The sequence below is a fragment of the Phaenicophaeus curvirostris genome, chromosome 16 (assembly GCF_032191515.1).
Source record: "Phaenicophaeus curvirostris isolate KB17595 chromosome 16, BPBGC_Pcur_1.0, whole genome shotgun sequence".
Classification (NCBI taxonomy): Eukaryota; Metazoa; Chordata; class Aves; order Cuculiformes; family Cuculidae; genus Phaenicophaeus; species Phaenicophaeus curvirostris.
This window is the reverse complement of record NC_091407.1, coordinates 5,737,035-5,755,723: the sequence shown is the minus strand read 5'-3', so window position 1 is coordinate 5,755,723 and position 18,689 is coordinate 5,737,035. Positions and strand designations below refer to the sequence as shown.

Sequence of the window (18,689 nt, the reverse complement as noted above, 5' to 3'; positions counted from 1 at the left end):
TAGTTTTGTAGGGGTACCATGTAATGGGACGATAAACCACACAGTTACTGCTTTCTCAGATGTCATTTACTTTCTGCAGGGCAGGAAAAGCCAATATGGGGTGAGCAGTAATGGTCTCCAGCAACTATAAAAGCAAAATGAAAACTGACACTTTTCAACTCAGCGAAAAAAAAAAAAAAGGCAAGTTTTCCTTCTCCACTGCTCTGAACACTTGAGTTTTAGCTTCCAGCCAAGGCTGTCAGTTTTGACTAGACTCAGCAAAGTGAAAGCCTCTGCTGAAAGCATTGTATCATCATCAGAATCTTTATGCTCACTTTTTTTTTCTTCTTAATTCATTCTTACCAGGCCTTTATTTACTTACTATCATACTTTGTTTTGTTTCTTATACCTAAGGCGTCCACAATGGTTTCCCATATTGAAAAAAAAAGGTTGGAGCTTGATTTTCATGTAGTAAGGATTAAGTTGTGCCATGTCTTACAAGGGCATTTCTTGATGCCTACAGTGTGAATGTCTGTTCTGTAAGATTTCAAGTCATGGGTTTTTTCTGCATGTGTAGGTCAATATTACAGAGTTGCTTTCTTTGGGGAAGAAATAGTAACTGTTGAGAAACTCAGATGAAGGGCTTATAGAAGTGTACAGCACTATTTATAGCAAATGTCTCTTTCTTAGTTTTTGCTGAAAGCAGAACGCTACCACTATCTTTATAAAATGTTAATTCCTGGTCTGTTTCAAGAAATCAGTACAAAATCTTCCCCATTGACTGTGGTTTTGTACTTTCAGCATTACTGATTCTTCTGCACCTGCTCAGCAGCCTGTTCTACCGATACTTACAGTCCAAGGTCTGATTTTCCATTCTGCTCTTTCACTTTCATCATCTTAAGTGCAATTCATGGATGATTTTCTAACCTCCTGCCGATTCCACGTTTAGAGCTTCCTCTTCTCCCTTGCTATCATCCCTGTTCTCTATGAAGCCATCCAGCACCAGTCTATTTCTCATGCAAGTCCTTACACCAGTGGCTGCTGTGTAGTTTTTGGACTGGAAGAGTGTTCTGTTTGTATTACATATAAGACAATTTCACTGTCCTTCCTTTCCCATTAGTTTTTTTGTTCCCTTTTTTATACAGAACTATGGAGAGATATAGCTTTTGGCCAAGCAGATCTTCATGTCTGGCTACTAACAGCTTGTACATTTGTATTTGTAAAGAATTAAGTTTTCTGGAACTTATGTACCTATCTTCACAACTCCTCCCTTGTCTCCAGATTCTACCTGTTTACTGTATTATTACCTAGTTACTTTGCTTGTATTTCCATACACAGGCTGAGTCCAAATGTGAAACGTTTCCTAGTTCTTCTGTGTTAAAAAATAATTGAAATGGGATTATACCCCTATATTGAGGATTGCGTCCCTGTACAGGGCTGGTGCAGCGGTTTGTTGCAGTTTCAAAAGCTGGTCACAGTTCCTCCCTCTGTCTTATTCACTTCTCTGACAGGCAGAACTAACACTTACAATAGTGTAAAGGTTTCCAGGCTGTCAGAAATGCAAGCCTTTTTGTTTCCTTCACGTTTTACTCTTCCCACTCCTCTTGCCTGCAAATGGTTAAAGCACCAGGCAAGGACTTCATGTTTTTCTGTGGCATTTGGCTTCCTGAATGTGGACCCTGAGGTGCTTCAACTCTGCTGGACTTTAACCCCAATCATATGCACGAAACCAGTTCAGAAATGCCACAGGCAGCCACCTGTTTTTCCTTTTCATTTACTTTTGAATTCACTCCCATATTGGAAGTATATGTAGTTAATTTAGGAATGTACTATTACTGAAAGAAATTTTATAGAAGGATACAATTTCTAAAAGTAAAAGCCAGAGGAAAAAAAAGCAGATTCTGTGTTTTAACTCCTTCTTCCAACTTTTTATGAGCATCTTGCACCTAGCAGTCAGACTCTGTAAGAACAGAATAGGACACAGATTTCAGAGAACACGTACTAGGGATCCAGTTCCCTGATGTGTCAGTAGAAGGCTGATAGTTTTCTGAACGTCTTCACTTTCAGCCTTCATGACAACCTCTCATCAACGTATTAGTCACTCAAACCCAAACTGTAGAATTATTCAAACACTTGGCTTTTTCCCTGAGGAGCTGGCACAGCTGGAATCGGATTACTGTCCGTTCTTGAGGGAAGTTTTCCATCTTGTTCATTAAGTGGATGATGCTAAAAAAACCTCAGATCCTCTATTAGTGAGCTGTTAAATACAGGGAAAGCAAATATACTCCCACACACACATTTTTCTTGAGGGGAAAAACACAACAACCTGCAGTATAAAACATGCATGACTTCCATTGAGAAGAAAGGAAGGCAATTCTCTAACAACTGGTATGTAATTAGTAAAAGGTTGTGGTAATATACTTAGAAAAAGAACTATTTCATTGTGGATAAATCTTCAGGATTAGTGTGAGTAACAGTTAAATTCCTCAATTATATTGGAGGAGAGAAAGAGCTCAACAGATCCGTGATAGAATATAGAATATAGTTTGTTTCATCATATACAGATAAAAATTCGATGCAGTAATTGCAAGGGGAATATATAATTCCCTAGATCCTGATGTAAAATAGTAGTTCCCTCTTTCTGTCAATACTTTTAAGATAATTGCTTCTTTGTCTCACCTCAAGTCCAATTTAGGAGTCACTGGGGTTTCTTAAAATTTATGGGTTTTACTCACTGGAAGTTTAAGTCTAAAAGTTTCTAAGCAGTTTCTTCAGATTTTGGTGAGTTAAAATAAGATAAATGCATAATTTGATCTCTTTTCAGAAACAGACAATATTCTTTCTTAGTTTTATCCAAGACTTTTTAGTCTTTTAAAGGATGCTGCAGTACTGTTAGATTTAGACAAATGTATTTTTTCAGGTTAAACTCTTATATGAAAGGACTGTGTCCATCTCTACGTGCAAAGCATAACATAGGCATGCTTCTGTGAATGAATGGGGGTCAGTAAGCTCCACAGTGTACTTGTGTGTTTTACACAAGAACCAGGTAATTTACACATTGAATCAGGTAATTAGTGCAATGTCTTGTAAAATCAGACTTCAGTTGTATTAGCAATCATTAGCTATTAATGTAATAAATATAAGAAACTATTACAGTCGTGGCAATTTGGATCTACAGACAAAAAACCTAGACTCACCCTATATATGCTTAAATTATTTTTATTTCCATTACTTTTTTTTGATATGTGGTATCTGCATTCTGTGACATCAGGTGAATCGGAAGTAACTCCGTGAATGACAAGTGAATTACTGTTTATTACAAAGTTTATGGCTGGTAATGTGTGTGGATGTGCGAGCATTGGAAGGAAGTGAAATGAATGTCGTATAGATGTAAAAGTATTCAAAATTCTAACATAGAGTTGGCATGCGGTGAGGAAAGCGTATCTTTCAGAAATCTATACCATTGTTTCAAAGAGAAGTACTAAAAATTCAAAACCAGGTAGTCATTTATGGATCAATAAATAGAAGTCATATATTTTTATGGCTATGTTTAATCTCACATATGTAAAATCTTCACTGATATATGACCACTATTTATATGCATTTTAAGAGCTCTTCTACAAGAATGCTTAGCATCCTTCCCTTGAGAGCTACACAGTTAAAACGAAAATGAACATGAGAGCCTGGAAGAACAAATATATCCAAAGATGAAAAAATAATTTATAAGTAACAAGTCATAGAGAAAGCACACATGCTGATCAAGTACAGCATCAAGATGTTTATCAGCTGTGTTGGAAGCCATGCGGGCAAGTTCAGTCGCTGATAACTTTTCCATCAAATTACTGACCTAGTCCATGTTCCTTTTGACAAATTTCTGTTTCATAATCTTACCTGTATCTCCTCTGTAATGAGCCAACTCATGTTCCCACAGTGGTTTCTTTGCAAGAGAGGAGGCATGTTTCCTTAAGGATGGGTTCAACTTCCAACTTTGGGAAGAGACAGTTCCTGTTCTCTGGCAGAGATGGATCATTTGGTTTGACTCAATATAGCAATTGTTGGTTTTATAACATTTATTTACGCTATGCTCATGGCAGGGGGAGATGGTGGGAAGGGAGGTTATGTTCTGGTTTTGACACATCTCATTTATATAACAGTTTGAAGTTCAAAGATGTTGTGGTCCTCCAGAAGAGCTAAGTGAAGTACTCTTACATCATGTGAATCACAGACAATGTCTGTACAAGAGCAGCAATGAAAGCTAAAAGGTCCTTAACTTCCAGGTCTGTGCTGCCTTCACTGGGTATTTAAGCTATGCAAAATGTCTCCTTACATTTCAAACTATGTGGATTAATATGTAACTCTTGTTTTAGATATTGCATCATTTATATTATTAATTAACCCTAATATTATTTTTAGCGTGAGGCACATGGTCTCTCTGAGCACAGCACTTGGCACAAGTTTTCTTCCTTCTGACCTTTTAAAGAAGCTGTACAGAACAAAAGAGAGAAAATGTTGAAGAAGGCAAACCGTTAAAACTCTGCAATTGTTTTCAATTTGTCTCTATTAAAAATATGCATACATTTTAATTAGAATAAATGTTGACCTGTAGAGAAGGCAAGAAACCTTCCAACTTCAAACAAACAAGCAAGAACAAGTAACCCGCCTCTCCTTGCATCCACTAAATTTCAGATTTGATAGATCATCCTTCAGATTCCAGATATGCTAAATCCTTCACAGTCCAAAAATCAGAACACATACCGACAATGCTACTATCGCACAAGTGGGGAAAGATGACCTTGTGTTTTGAGCAAAAGATGAGATATCGGACTGATTAGTTCATTTGGAAAAATGTTTAGCAGAAGTTATTGAACTAAAATTATTTTTTGGTGTATTTTCTAGTGACAATCTAAATTCCGTTGATTTTTTTTGCAGTAATAGTGGCTAGATTGCCTCCTATCCCCCTTTATTTTAATGAGAAATGTTATTTTATGAGTGTTTGCCTTGATTTTTTAATTTTTTGCCAGTTTCTGTTAAGTCCATAGGATTTTTTTTAAAATAAAACTATGTGAACTAGCTGGTTTTTTATCACTTTTAAGGGGGAATAAGTATTCCTTTCGTATTTCCCCAATACTTCATCTCATCAGCTGTTGAGTATGGATATAAATATCTAACTCATTGGTTGCTGTGAAACTAAGTTTAAAGATCCTTGCATTTTAAGCCTTATGGACATACAATTAAGAGCATAAGGAACAGCACAAGGACCTGAGCTATGACTCATACCCAGTTTTGATTAATAATACATGTGTAATGAAAAGAGAATGGTTGGAGTAATCACTAAATTAACTCTGACTTTTCTGGAAGGAGCATCAAAGCGTCTGGAGCTTCCTTCCCTCTGGCCCCAAGAGGTAGAATAGATGATTCTTTGCTTCAGTTGAGGGCAGTTCTTTTGGCGAGGCACTGGGCTATGGGTCAGGAGCCCAGCCCCTGGAATGGATTTGAACCTAACTTTTCCATTAAAAGGAGGATGAATATGCTAACAGCTGACACAGATAAATCCCGTAAGACTGTCGAACTCAACAGAGACTGTACGTTTTGTGCAAGAATACATAAACCCCAGCACTGTCGAATGAAAGAGAGAATTTTATACTCTGTTCCCCACTGATATATGTTTGACTGTCATCTTATTTCATCGCTCAGGCAATTGAAATACTGTTTAAATGTGTATCATAAACCTATAGATGAGAACATTTCCCTACTGGATTTAAACCATTACCCCTAAAGGTGTTAAAGAAACCCTGCTGTGTGTCACTTTTTAAGATCAAGGGGCATTTTTGATGTTAATGCCTAGAAAAGGCAGATGAACGCTAACAGCTTCTTATCCACAGGCTGGTGAATTGAATAGGGAAATACTTCTGTTCTGGAAGTCAGATCTCAAGAGAAAAATGATAAATTGTGAGCATCTATAAGTAAGAATGATAGTCTCTAAGGATAGTTGAGCAAGGCTGATAATATAAAATATGTAAAACATGGGAAATATTTAATACTTCTGTTTCGATCACTCAAGAGTTGGAGGGGTTGTGTTAACAATATATACGATGCTACTGTGCTCAGGCATGCAGGAGAAACGCAATATATTAATTCTCAAATCACTAGTTTGTGAAATGCCTTTCTGGCATCCAGGGATTTTCAGGACTGTTACAGTGATAAGGAGTCAAGGGCAATCTCCTCCTGGGCTGGGATGGCTCTCTTGGGAGAAGAAGGGAATAGAAGAACAGGAACAGCAGATGAAGAGCTGGACAGTTTAGAAATTTTCTGCTCCCACATGCTCATGTTTTTTCCAGATCTTCAGTCTGCCACTATTTAAAGCTATCAGCAGCTTCATTTCTGAGTTATGGCCTGCCCTCCCAAGTGGTGATCAACTCTGTGAAAAGGCATTCTATAGGGAGTCATGGTGTACAAGGATAACCTTCCACCGGATAAACAAATTTTACATAGTTCCTGTGGGACAAACAGAAGGAGAAGCTTTCCCTACAGACCCCAATAGCAATGTTATGGTATGAAAGTCACTTTGAGCAAAATACACAGGAGGCCAGCAACAATGTGGAGGAATTTCTAAGATGCCAAGTCCTCTCAGCTCTTTGACCACCCTAGCAGACACTTCTTTAACACCAAAAACCGAGATTAAGATTGTACATTCTCAGTTACACGTGGGTTTGTGATTATTGACTGGATCCCACTCAGCTGATCTCAATTTGACAGCAAAGTCTTTATGATTAGGAGAATTTCAGGTCTTTTGAGTGTCAGTGATAGATTCCTTAAAGCTGCTCTGGCTCCACTGGAAAACTGATTCTCCTCTAGGGCATCATTCTAGATGCAGGGAAATGCGGGATCTTCTTCAGAGCAATTACTGTACTCTTTGAAAGCTGTTTCTAATACACAACGTTAGGCAAAACAAAAGCAGAAACAGGAACAAATAATATCTAATGCCTTGCTAGACTTTGTGGGGGCAGTTCTGTCATCTACTGTCTGATACCCTGTTTGCTGAAGAAATCAAGGACAGAAGGAGAAAGCTATGACAAGGCTTAGTGAGTTTTGACTTGAATTTCTAGCAAGTTTTTCCTTTCAGGTTAGGAACTGTGTGTGGAAGATCTGTGGTTGTTAAATCGAAGTGAAGCCACAAAGCCTCCTGCCAGCAGAGCTAATTTCTCTGGTTGTGCTTAAAATGGTTCCTCTGTTGCATGCACAGACCAGCTTCCTCTGTAAAGAGCAGTAGAAAGCTTGACTCAGAAATAACTTATATCATTTTTGATGGAATAATTGTAGGCCACGATTCTCATGGATGTATTTCATAGTTTTTCTCCTGGTTTCCCCCCAGCTGCCTGCAGAACCTCACCCATGCGGTTATCACGTGGAGAGATATTTGGCTGCTGGAAGCAGGAAGCTTTCCTGCACTTTGTCACATGCAGTTTGCAAGTTTCTTCAAAGGCAAATCTTGGTAAAGTTGCGTAAGGATATAAATAGCACATAACAATATAGTTCTCACTGGTAAAAATCAGCAGAGGCATAGCATGTTCTGGTGTTGCTCAGTGGGAGAAAGTCCTGCCTTCCTTAGCCCATGAGCTCTTGATTTAGAGAACTTCCAGTATCATCCATATGGCTAAAATTGGGCCCTTACCAGTCCAGGTAGAAACATGAAATTACAGGAACGACAGGGGAGAATTAGAGCAGAGCTGCCCCACACATTTTGCTGCCTGGAATATATTATGCTCTCTCATCATTTTCATGGGGCTCGGGTTTTCAGCTTGGTGAGAACACTTTTGAGTGTTATTGTAATGATACTTTAAGGCATATCTTTTCTCCCTTGCATTTCTTCTTTTCACTTTATCATCTCACTTCCTCCAGTCTGTTGTCTTTGACGCTGCTGTATCCTTTGACGCTGCTATATTCTTTGATGCTGCTGTATCCTTTGATAGTTTTTCCACTGTGTTTTTATACTTATTTTCCATTCGTTGTGTTTTCCTTTATTCTCTAACAACTATTTTTCCTTTTTGCATTCTCTCACTCCATTACTATCATTATGCTTTTTCCTTTCCCACATTCCTGAGTTATCTGTCATTGGTCACTTATGCTTATTTTTCCTAGTGTTTCTGCTTTTCTTTCTGTTAGTTTCTCTCAGGAGATAAAAACATACCCACGCACAGATATATACACTTGCTTTCTTCTAGCCACAGTCACACTCGCATACATGCATCCTTAGTGCTCACAAGTGATTCTTCCTTCACGGGGTCTTTCCTCTGATTCTTACACATCCAGGACCTATTTCTGACTCCAGTGAGGCTTCGTTTGTGTTCATTTACCCAGTACAAAGGGTAAAGCCTGGGGAGTGACTGGGAGCAGAGCGGTACCCGTGCCTTGTGTTCCCCCTAGAAGTCAAATAGGCAAACAGCAGAACAAAACCCAGCACATCACAGTGCAAGAGACTGGAGCCAAGGATTCCAGAGCAAGACGGCAGCAGCTCTGAAGGGCGCTTCTAGCAGTGGTGGGGACTGAGATAACTGTAACGGAGAGCACTGGCTGACTCTGCTCTTGTGGGCTTGTCTGCGGAAGGAGGCTCTTCATTGCAGACTAGCAGGTAGATGTCTTCAGTGAGACCCACCGATAGTTAGATTTGCATGTGTGGCCTTAATCCTGGAGTCCAGTACAAAATACACTGTGGCTTCTTTGTGCCAGCAGAGGCTCCCTTTGGAAAAGATATTGTTTAAAGAATCATTCAACTGTAAAATCTAATGCTTGCATAAAGTAAACTTTATTGACCACTTTTTTAGCCAAAGCAACTACTAATAAATTAGATGTTTTCTTGTAAAGTCTTTAAAACCTTGGAAAACCCTTTAAAACCTTGGAAAACCCTTTAAAACCTTGGAAAACCCAGAAATCCTTCTGCCTGGAACTATTGTTCTTGAAACTTTGTTCAGTCCTTTCTTTCTTTTTTCTTCCCTGCTTGCTTTCTAGCCAGCGTGTGCACTGAGAAGCAAGGGCTGCTGCTTTGTGGTCAGGGAGGCACTGCATCAGTGAGGCTGGCATTCAGCAGGGAAACACGCACTGAAAGTCTGGAGAACTAGAAGTGAGGCAGTGGAGACAGCCTTCTTTTTCTGTCTGAGCCAGTCGTTTGTGCTGCTGGCATCTCTGCCCAGTGTTCTTCCTGGGGAAGGGGCAAAAGCGCCTCTTTATTTGCTTACAGTGGCACTGCAAGGCTCTGCAGTCACCTGCGTGCAGAGTCATTTGCAAACAGGCTGTATCGCTGGGGAGCAGAAATGTGTTTTTTAAAACCCTAAGCAGATTTATAGTCTGGTTTCCTGTCAGATCTTTGCATTTTCCTTCTCCGCCCCTCCCAGCCTCTGACACACTTTTTCTCACTTTCTGTGTCGCTCGTTGCTGGTTCTGACACTGGTGCACTTGCTGCTTTCGTTCTTGCACCTCTCTAAACTTTTAGCACTTTAAGGGCCAGGGGTTGTTTTGCTCTTGGTTTGCTTTTCGACAGCTGCAGAGCACAAATAACCTCTCCAAGACTTCTGGAGAGACCCTGACAATTGCATGGAGGCAGCATAAGGAGTTTCAGCCTGTAGCAGCTGCAGCAACACAGCCTGGTCACTCATGAGCACCCAAGGTAAGGCAAGGAGCTATCAGATCAGCTCCACCTCACTGCTGCCTAGGGCAGCACTTGACTCTAATCACTGCAAGTTCTACTTTCACCTTTTTTATGTTCATTTTCAATAGTATGTTTCTTTGAAAATGATTGTGTTTGCACCTTCCTTGCCCTCGGCAAGCCTCGCAGTACTTTGCATGCACCGCTACCTGGAGCTCGGAGTTCAGTGAGGTAAACAGGCTGTAGCTGCAGGTGCAAACGTATTCTTAAAGGAAGCGTGTGCTGGGAAGGAGACTTGCAGTGGTGGTCTGGACAAGGTAGATGAAAGGACCGAGCATCAGCACTGGCCTCCAGGGAATCTCTGGTTCTACCCAGAGCGTGTTGTGACCCGGCTTTTTCTTTAAATCTCTCCACTGGGGATTTAAGCTTTCTGCTAAGTAATAACATATTTCTTCTATATTTGTTTCTGTTTTAATTTGTTCTTCTTAGTTCCTTTATTCTTTTTTCAATCCTAATGTTTCCCTCTCACCATCTTTTTATGTCTGTTTTTCATCAAGCTTATTTTCTGTAAGACAAATGTTCCCCTTGTTCATTCCTTTCCTTTCCCTTCACCTTCTCTTTCTTGCCTGTGCATTAGACTGTACATCCTCCCCCATGTTCTTAATCTTTTGCTCCTTCCCCTCTGTCAGTTCCTTCTCTATCTTATGTTCCCCTTTCCTCTTGCTCCTCAAGCTTCTCGCACGCACTCCTACTTCCTGCTCCATCCACTTTCTCATGCACACAGCATGCGTTGCTGCCCCACAAATTGAATTTTGCATAATCAGTGCTGGTGCCTTTCCCCTGGGTTATCCTAGCACAAGCACACTGCTTTCCTGCCTGCCCCTTTCATGGGAGTATGCAGGATTTGCATATTTGCAGGCTAGGGGATGCATCCCAAAAGACAAAACTTTTATACTTACACAACTTCCTTCCAGTTCTCGGGCTCGTATTTAGTCATTCACAACAAACAGCTACTGTCGTCCTGCCTCTGTTTCTTTCAGTCTCACAGACAGAATTTTCTAACACCTCTAACACACCGTAGCTTCCTCTCCACTCGCAAATACAGCCCTGACTCTGTGTATTCTATACCTCCTCTTTCTATCATCCCACTCCTTCCTAAGTCCTTACCACAACGCTCCACCAGGTTTCTCAATCTGCTTTTATCTTGATGTTGCATTCATATTGGGCGGAACTACTGATGCAGATGGTGTTACTGTGTGCTGCCTGAGCATCCCTGCTGAGCACCTGTGAGGGAACTGGAGGAAGTATCTCAGTCTTTCAGCTCCTCTTTCCTTTGCAGAATGTGCAGGTTGCAGCAGAGCAAGAGCTTAGTGATGGGACTGAAGGTAGATGAAAAAAATGGGAGAACACAATTCAAAATCACTTTGGAAAACTGTAAGAGTAGTTCTAGGTGATCGTAAGCCTCTCTACTAAACTTAATTATGTTTTCATCTTCCTGCCCCGAAACAGAACTTCTGGTCTGATGTTGGTGTAGATTTTGTCCTTTTAACTTCTATGGGATTTCAAATCTTAGAGGTAGAGGTTCTCAACTATAATCCTGGTTTGGGAGTCATTTTGCTCCTTGGATCTGGAAGAACCCTATTTCTTTTATACCAGACGTACTGGTGAGTCATCAAGGTCAGGCCTGGCTAAAAACTGCATCCAAAGACAGTATCTGGTATTATTCCTTGTTTTAGTTTGTAAGCTTTGGACTAGATATGATGAATAAGTACATGTCTTTGATGACGCCTCTTAGCCTCACGTTCTTAAGCAGGACTATTGAAACTGAAGATTTATTTCTAGGGATGTTCTTATGTGGGCTTTTGGGGACTGAATAAGGATCACACATTAAACTCAGCTGAATTAATAAGAGAATTATTATGTGGGAGAACTCTCTTAGCAAGATGTCCTGCTCTCAAATTGTCCATCTCCTTATGAGTGAAAGGAGCTTAAATTTTATGTTTGCAATTATAATATGTCCTTTCTGATTCAGAGCTAGCAAACTGTGGCCTTTGAGCTGTGAGCACTCTCTTCTGAATACAGAAGCAAGTACAATAAAATATCTTTGTCTTTTGGATCTTTCAAAAATTCCACAGGCCTAGAACAATAAAATAAGAGATGTTCATTTTATGACTCTTGCTTTATTACAAGTCATCTTGTGATGTGAAAAGTTCTTCTATCCCTTTTAGTCATTCTGCAAAACTTGTATGATGATTTTGTGCTTTGTTTTTTCAGTATTCTGTGCCACCGTTACTGGTTCTTTTTGTAAGGCCTTGATGTCTCCCAGAAATAAATTGGCTGAGACAATGTCTTTTCTCTCTGTTTCTCCCTCCTTTTTCTTTTTCGTCACGATAGTCTGCTGTATGTTGAGTTAAAAATGGGTTTTGTCGAACTGGGGTTGTGACGATTGCAAGGGGACCTGGAAACGGAAATTTTGTGTGTGTGTGTCTAGTTTCTTGAGTCTTGTGTCTGGCAGAGGAGAAATTTCAGCTGGAAAGAGCCTGGAAACTTTCCATCCTACCCACAAATGTGCTATATTGAGAGGGCCAGCCCCAGAGCAGAAATTCAGAATAATGTGTTTGACTCCCTGTTCTTATGTGAATAGTTATTCCCAATTAGTTTTAACTCTGAATTAAGAGAAAAATGAACTTTTAACATGCATGAGAAGAGAACCATCCAGCTGCATGTATCTGTTAAAGTCAATTTGAACCTTCTTTAGAAGCATGCATCCCAAATAAATGGGATATGCTGAAGAAATCTGAATGTGATGTATGAAATGACCTTGGTTTATATACTGTCGCTTGGTAGATTTTAATCAGATAGATTTTAATCGGATCTATGGACTGACTGCTCACAGAAGATGAAACAGAGAGCTTTATCTCTCCAGTGCTACGCCTGTTTTACTGGGAAAGAACAAGCTACCTGCTTTTCGGTACATGTCTCAACTCTCTTTTTGATATTGAAATGTGCATTTCAAGAAACACGACTGTTTCACTTAGATGTGGTCATTAAGGTTGTGTAACTGATGGTGGAATTTGACCTACGGCACCTTTCTTTTTAAGTAGCCTCCACTGTGATCTAAACTTAAAAGAGCAAGGAACACCAGACCAGATCTTGTAACTTTCAAACAGGAGGGTAAAACCATAAACCTCACCAAGTTTAGTCAAATTTTGCCTCAGACATCAGCTAGAAATTCTTTTTGTCTAGGCTGTTTTGTCAGTGCTGTCTGTAGGATTTGCATTCTCAGAACACCGTCCGCTTTGCTGCGAATACCGTATCTGCAGTGAATCTGCAATTCCTTTTTCAGAACAAATGATGGGGTTTTCTCAGGTGTATATGTAATAAGATTCTCCATGTCCTCCCTTCCCCCCAGACTCTCTTAAGTGCTGCTTTCACCCTCTAGTCTGGGTCAGTTATTTAATGGCAATGGACATTTTCAGGAAGGTAACCTTTCTGCTTGTGATTTGTTCAAGGACTCTGGAATTATAATGGTTGCTGCCAAATGTATATAATTGGTCTCTGTGGCACACATCCAACGACTGATAAAAGCTTCTTTCTCTGTACTTCTTTAGTCAGTATTCTCTTCCTATATTACCCTCTCACTTTGCTCCTCTCAGGCAAAAGGAGAATGCAGGGCTAGTCTGCTTAAGGTGCAATTTGACAGCAGCAGCTCTGCCACAGACCCCGTTGCTGTGTGTCCCAGCTATGGGCAGTGGATTGCTCCATGGCTGGAGGTTTTTACAGAATCATAGAATCACCAGGTTGGAAGAGACCCACCGGATCATCGAGTTCAACCACTCCTATCAAACACTAACCCATGCCCCTTAGCACCTCGTCCACCTGTGCCTTAAACCCCTCCAGGGAAGGTGACTCGACCACCTCCCTGGGCAGCCTGTTCCAGTGCCCAATGACCCTTTCTGTGAAAAACTTTTTCCTAATGTCCAGTCTAAACCTCCCCTGGCGGAGCTTGAGGCCATTCCCTCTCGTCCTGTCCCCTGTCACTTGGGAGAAGAGGCCAGCTCCCTCCTCTCCACAACCTCCTTTCAGGTAGTTGTAGAGAGCAATGAGGTCTCCCCTCAGCCTCCTCTTCTCCAGGCTAAACACCCCCAGCTCTCTCAGCCGCTCCTCATAAGGCCTGTTCTCCAGCCCCTTCACCAGCTTTGTTGCTCTTCTCTGGACTCACTCCTGAAGTTAAACATGAAGGTTTTCTCTGAACATTGATTTTGAACACCCCTCTTGCTTTAGAATCATCTGCCAGATGTTTGGGCTCTAGGTGGTGGTAGTTTGGGAGGGCCATGAATTCACACGCTCCCTGAGCTGCAGGGGGTACATTTGTGTTTTTAGCAGAGGGTAAGACCTTCATGCTTTTTTATACAAAATGCAAACAAACAAGGGTTTGGCTTGGTTTTTTTTTCACAGCTCATAAAAGCACGTTACTAGTACCACCACAAGCCAGCAACGTGTTGTGCATTGTCTGCTATTACTGCTGAACATGTATGAAGAGAATATTTGTGTTACGTTAGTCCTGCAGAATCTATTTTCAATGCTGGATGGGGCATTACTTTCTAATGCTGTCTACTTCACTGAATCTGTTTATTGACTTAGGAGGAAGAGAAATTTGTCAAATCTCACTAGAAATGTCATAAAAAATACTATAAAGTTGTGGTTTTGTCAAAAGTATAAATATATATACAGCAGTGTATGGGATATTATTTGTAGTAATTGTTGCCTAAGTGAATTTGTCTGTGTGAAGTCACATTCTGTGGCATTAAGGGATATGTTTGTTCTCGTCCCTGAAGCCAGCTTGGCCTTATACAAAGATACATGTTATTTGCCCAGGTCTGATGGTCTGCCCTGTTTTCTGTAGTTCAGGGGAGGAATACAGCTTCCTTGTAACCAGTGAAAGGATTCCCAATGGCCTCTGCAGCACTGTTTGTTTGCTGGCAAATTTTCCTTAGGTTGTAACCAAGGCTCTGAAGAGTAAATTTAACATCGGGTTTCTGTGTAAAATGGGATAAGGACTTTTTATCCGTTTGAACACAGAAAAAGCTGTATGCTAGCAGTACATATATGGTTATCGTTAGCAGATAATGGATTATTTCCACTTCATTTTTTACAGCTCTGTATCCATATAAACATTTCTGATCTAGCTGTGCCCATACTTGAAATCAGTATGAATATGCTTAATAGGTCGTTAGACACGTTTAATATATTTGAGCACAAAAGTAAGTTCCTCCAAGGTTTGGAACACTAATAAAGAAAGCTTTAAAATGTTTCCCTCTGTGGATTCTGAATCCTGAGCAAACTGGGAAAACACTCCAAGGTTGCTCCAGCTCTTTTTTCTAAAGATTACACCAAATACACTTCACTTCCAAACTACAGTGCCGCTGGTCATTTAATCATTTCTCCTTGATCATGAACAGAAAGATTAGCACATTTGTAAGATCATTTGAAGGTGTTTGGCTTTTAACATCTCAATTAAAACACCAGTGACATTTACCATTCACTGTCTAAACTGATCTGTTGCATGAAACCTGTGTTTAAATGAACATTTCCTCCTTGTTTGCAATTTTGCATGGATCCTCTCCAAAGTCTGCTGGTGCATCCCAGTCTATTATAAGAACAAGTCACAGTGTCCATCCAGCAGCTTCTTCCTGCATCTCTATTGCTTGGTATTTTCTGAATCACAGAATCACAGACATTTAGATTGTAAAAGATATTTAAGGTCATTGAGGCCAGCCATTAAGCTAACATTGCCAAGTGCAACACTGAACCGTATCCTTGAGTGTCACAACAAAGTAGTTGTCATTCCACATGTTTTTCATAGTTTATAATGACATAGTTAGTGGCATCATCAAGCTCATTTCACTAATGACTTGCACTGATTGAAAATATAAAATTCCGTAAACGGTTTCCACCTTTTTTACTCTTGCTGAGCTGATTTTCTCATGAGGAAAAAACCACCGAGCTTAAGATAAGGTACTTCTCTGCTGCTACACTGCAGTCTTCCTTAATAGCTCCTGCCAAAACAAGTCAGACTAAGTTTCAATATTTAATTGTTTAAGAAGATTTTGAGTGTGTTTCATCCTTCCAGTAACGTATTCTTGTATTTCCAGTTACACATTTTTTTGGAAGACCTCAGCTTAACATGTTTTCTTGTAGAAGGTTTCATTTCCTTCTGCCTTATTCTCTCATTTTTGCAGTTTATGCCATGAAAGATATCAATGTGGTGTGATACAAAAAAATATTTAAACATTTGTGTTAGGGCAGAGTGTGGTTTTCTTCTGCTTTAGTTGTCAGGAAAAAAAGAAGTGAAGGAGTATTACATTTCCTGTAAGGCTGGAAACACTGAATCAAGTTGTTTGGGTGTTTTTTTTAATCTGCAAGTCTGGGGTCTGGAGGAAAAGTGGCACTTGGGCAATTTCATATGGAGTGTTACATTACAGAATGGTGTTTTAGTGACTTGCCCATATCCATAGTGAGAGCAGGATCCAGGCACTTCTGCTGGATTAAATCCTATCAACTGCAACACTTTCTTTGAGTCACTGAGCAACACGCCTCCTGCACCTGGGAGAGTAGCATCTGGCTTGATAGTTACTTTAGAAGCAATGGGAAAATACAGTATCAGGAAGGACTGAACACCTGCAAGGAACAGTTGGAAAATGGTAGGTCTGAGACAGAAATGGTCACAATTTGAATGCCAGTTTGAAGGTTGTGAATTTAGTGACAAGCTCCGGATACATGGTAACACATTCTGCAATGCAGAAAGATGCAAACTCATTGGAATTGTGTCATTATAATATGATAGTAGTGCGTAAATCCAAAGCTGTTGGAGTGGGATGCTACTGGAAATATTGAATGCAAACCTATTAAATAGCTCATGCCATGAGCGCAGATGTAAGTACAGTCTCTGCACAAAGGGACTGGAACAGTAGAGGTAAGTGGAACATTCAGCTGCTGTGAGGAAAGAACATGAGAAAAGGCAGAGGGTAGTTTGTTGCTGTGGTTTTGGTTCTCACAGGGCATCCCAAGTCCTCTCCACCTTCAGTCTGACCTGTTTGTCTGACTTGCCTCACTTGTCTTGGTTTATGTCTCATTCTTCTTCCTCTCTGATTCCAATTGCCATCCCATATACAGTAGTTTCATCAGGTGAGAAAGGATAACCAACAAACTTGTCTCTATACAGCAGGCTTTAGAACTGTGGGTATCTATCACCCCTAGTTCGCGACTGATCCTAAGGGAAATGAAGCAGTGCATTGAGCACAACATATGAAAAAAAAATTAAAAATCAGAGGGAATGCAGAGATAGGCTGCTTTGCTTTAGCAAGGTTTCTAGACCTCATTGGCAAAGTAATATTTTCATCTGGGAGATTATTCTACTTCTTTACTCTTGTGACGAATGCTTCACACAAAGTTGGCTGTAGTAGGACAGGTCATTATGCTGTATCTTAGGCAATGTGGTCCAAAATTGATCCTCTGGTCATGCGTGCAGAGCAGTTATAAGGAGTCAGATCAGAGCATCAGACTCTGTGGGCTGGGTACTTCGTACACAGTTGGATGGAGAAACTGATCCAGCTGAAACTTAACCTTGCAAAAAAAATTTTTCCCACTGCACCACCTCCCCCCATTGAGAAGCAGGAATGAGAAACCAGGATTAGGCTAAGAACTCGTCTGAGTATTCTAAAAGTTGTTAAGCTCCAAAAGTTGTCAGAATTTAATCTTTAATTTCATATCTCTTGATGGGAACATGGGCTCCTGTGTATATTCATCACTTTTGAAAACAAGACACAGGTAAATTGAGCTCCTCTTGCAATTTTTACCATTTTTTTAGATATTAAATATATTTTAAATGATAAAGAAGATGAATACAAAAAGGTGAAATACCAGTCTACCTTTTCACAGCTTGCTTACTTCCAAGCAGGCAGGGATACTAGGACAGAAAGGGCTAATTCAAGGGGTGATAAACAATCAGGATATTAAAATAAGGCATAGGGGTCTTCCATATTTTCTACTACACAAAACAGTGCTTGATGTAGAACTTCTGCTTTCCATTACTGATAATGAAGAGCTGGTTTTGTCATGTTGCAAAGCAGTCAGCTTTTATAATGCTGCCACCGCAGTCCAGTTTGTAATGCTAGATGTTTCCAGCTTTCAAGTCCCATCAGGGAGTGTACAAGAATTAAAAAGTTGCCCACTTATAAGTAGCAGGACTAGCACTAATAAAGCCCTTTTTACCCTAGAGAATATCCTTCAGAGCAACCAAGGGGCATGCCTATATACAGTTACTCCAAAAGCTTTTCTAGCAATCCAGGAATTATTAATAATTACTCGCTCTCAGGACAGGTCCTGTAAACACTTCCTCCCACACTGAGTTGCTATGAACAATTTCAGTGTGACTATAAGGAGAAAGTACAGTTTTGTGGTTACTGCAGTTCATGAGCCCTTTCAGAGCTCTCCCACGGTACTTGCCCACTTCTTATCAAGTCCTCTCTTCTGTACTGTTCTGTACCTTGTGCTCTCTCAGAAAGGCACCTCGTGGAGGAACAGCAGAGGAACACCTGTCCCTGCCTTCATCTCAGGTAACTGTGTTGCTGCGCAAGGAACTTTACTCGTGTTACCCTCTCATGCTGGCCTGGGTAGGCAAAGACAGATCAAGAACTCCTGTGCTCTCAAGAACTCTGCAAAGATAGTAGAGGTAGCTCACACTGAACAGAATACCACTAAGTATGCCAACATCAGTGCTGATGTCTGCCTAGGACATGCATTCTGGGCATGCTAATAATGAAAAGGCTGGACACATTTCTATTTTCACAAGGCTTTTAAAATTCTCCATATGTTTCCTTTAAAATAATTCCTTTAATCTTTCTGATGTTTGCAGCACCCTGGAGAATAGTATGAGTTCTTTTCTCAGTTGATGAGTATATTGCTTTTATAGGATTTGAAACAGTTATGGAACTGGGTAGCTCATGACAAAATAGGATTTTGAATTGAGCTTGCTCTATCTTACTTCTGTTTCTAATCCAGAGTGAAC

General features: G+C 40.3%; 1 protein-coding gene across 1 annotated transcript in view; it reads left to right on the top strand.

Annotated features, from left to right (window-relative positions):
• The first annotated feature begins 9,339 nt into the window (after positions 1 to 9,339).
• Positions 9,340 to 18,689, top strand: part of CARD11 (caspase recruitment domain family member 11) — a 48,286-nt gene continuing 38,936 nt past the window's right edge. The window contains exon 1 of the mRNA XM_069870595.1: positions 9,340 to 9,640. Coding sequence (XP_069726696.1) covers positions 9,628 to 9,640 — 13 coding nt within the window. The 5' untranslated portion in view covers positions 9,340 to 9,627. The remainder of the gene's footprint in view (positions 9,641 to 18,689) is intronic.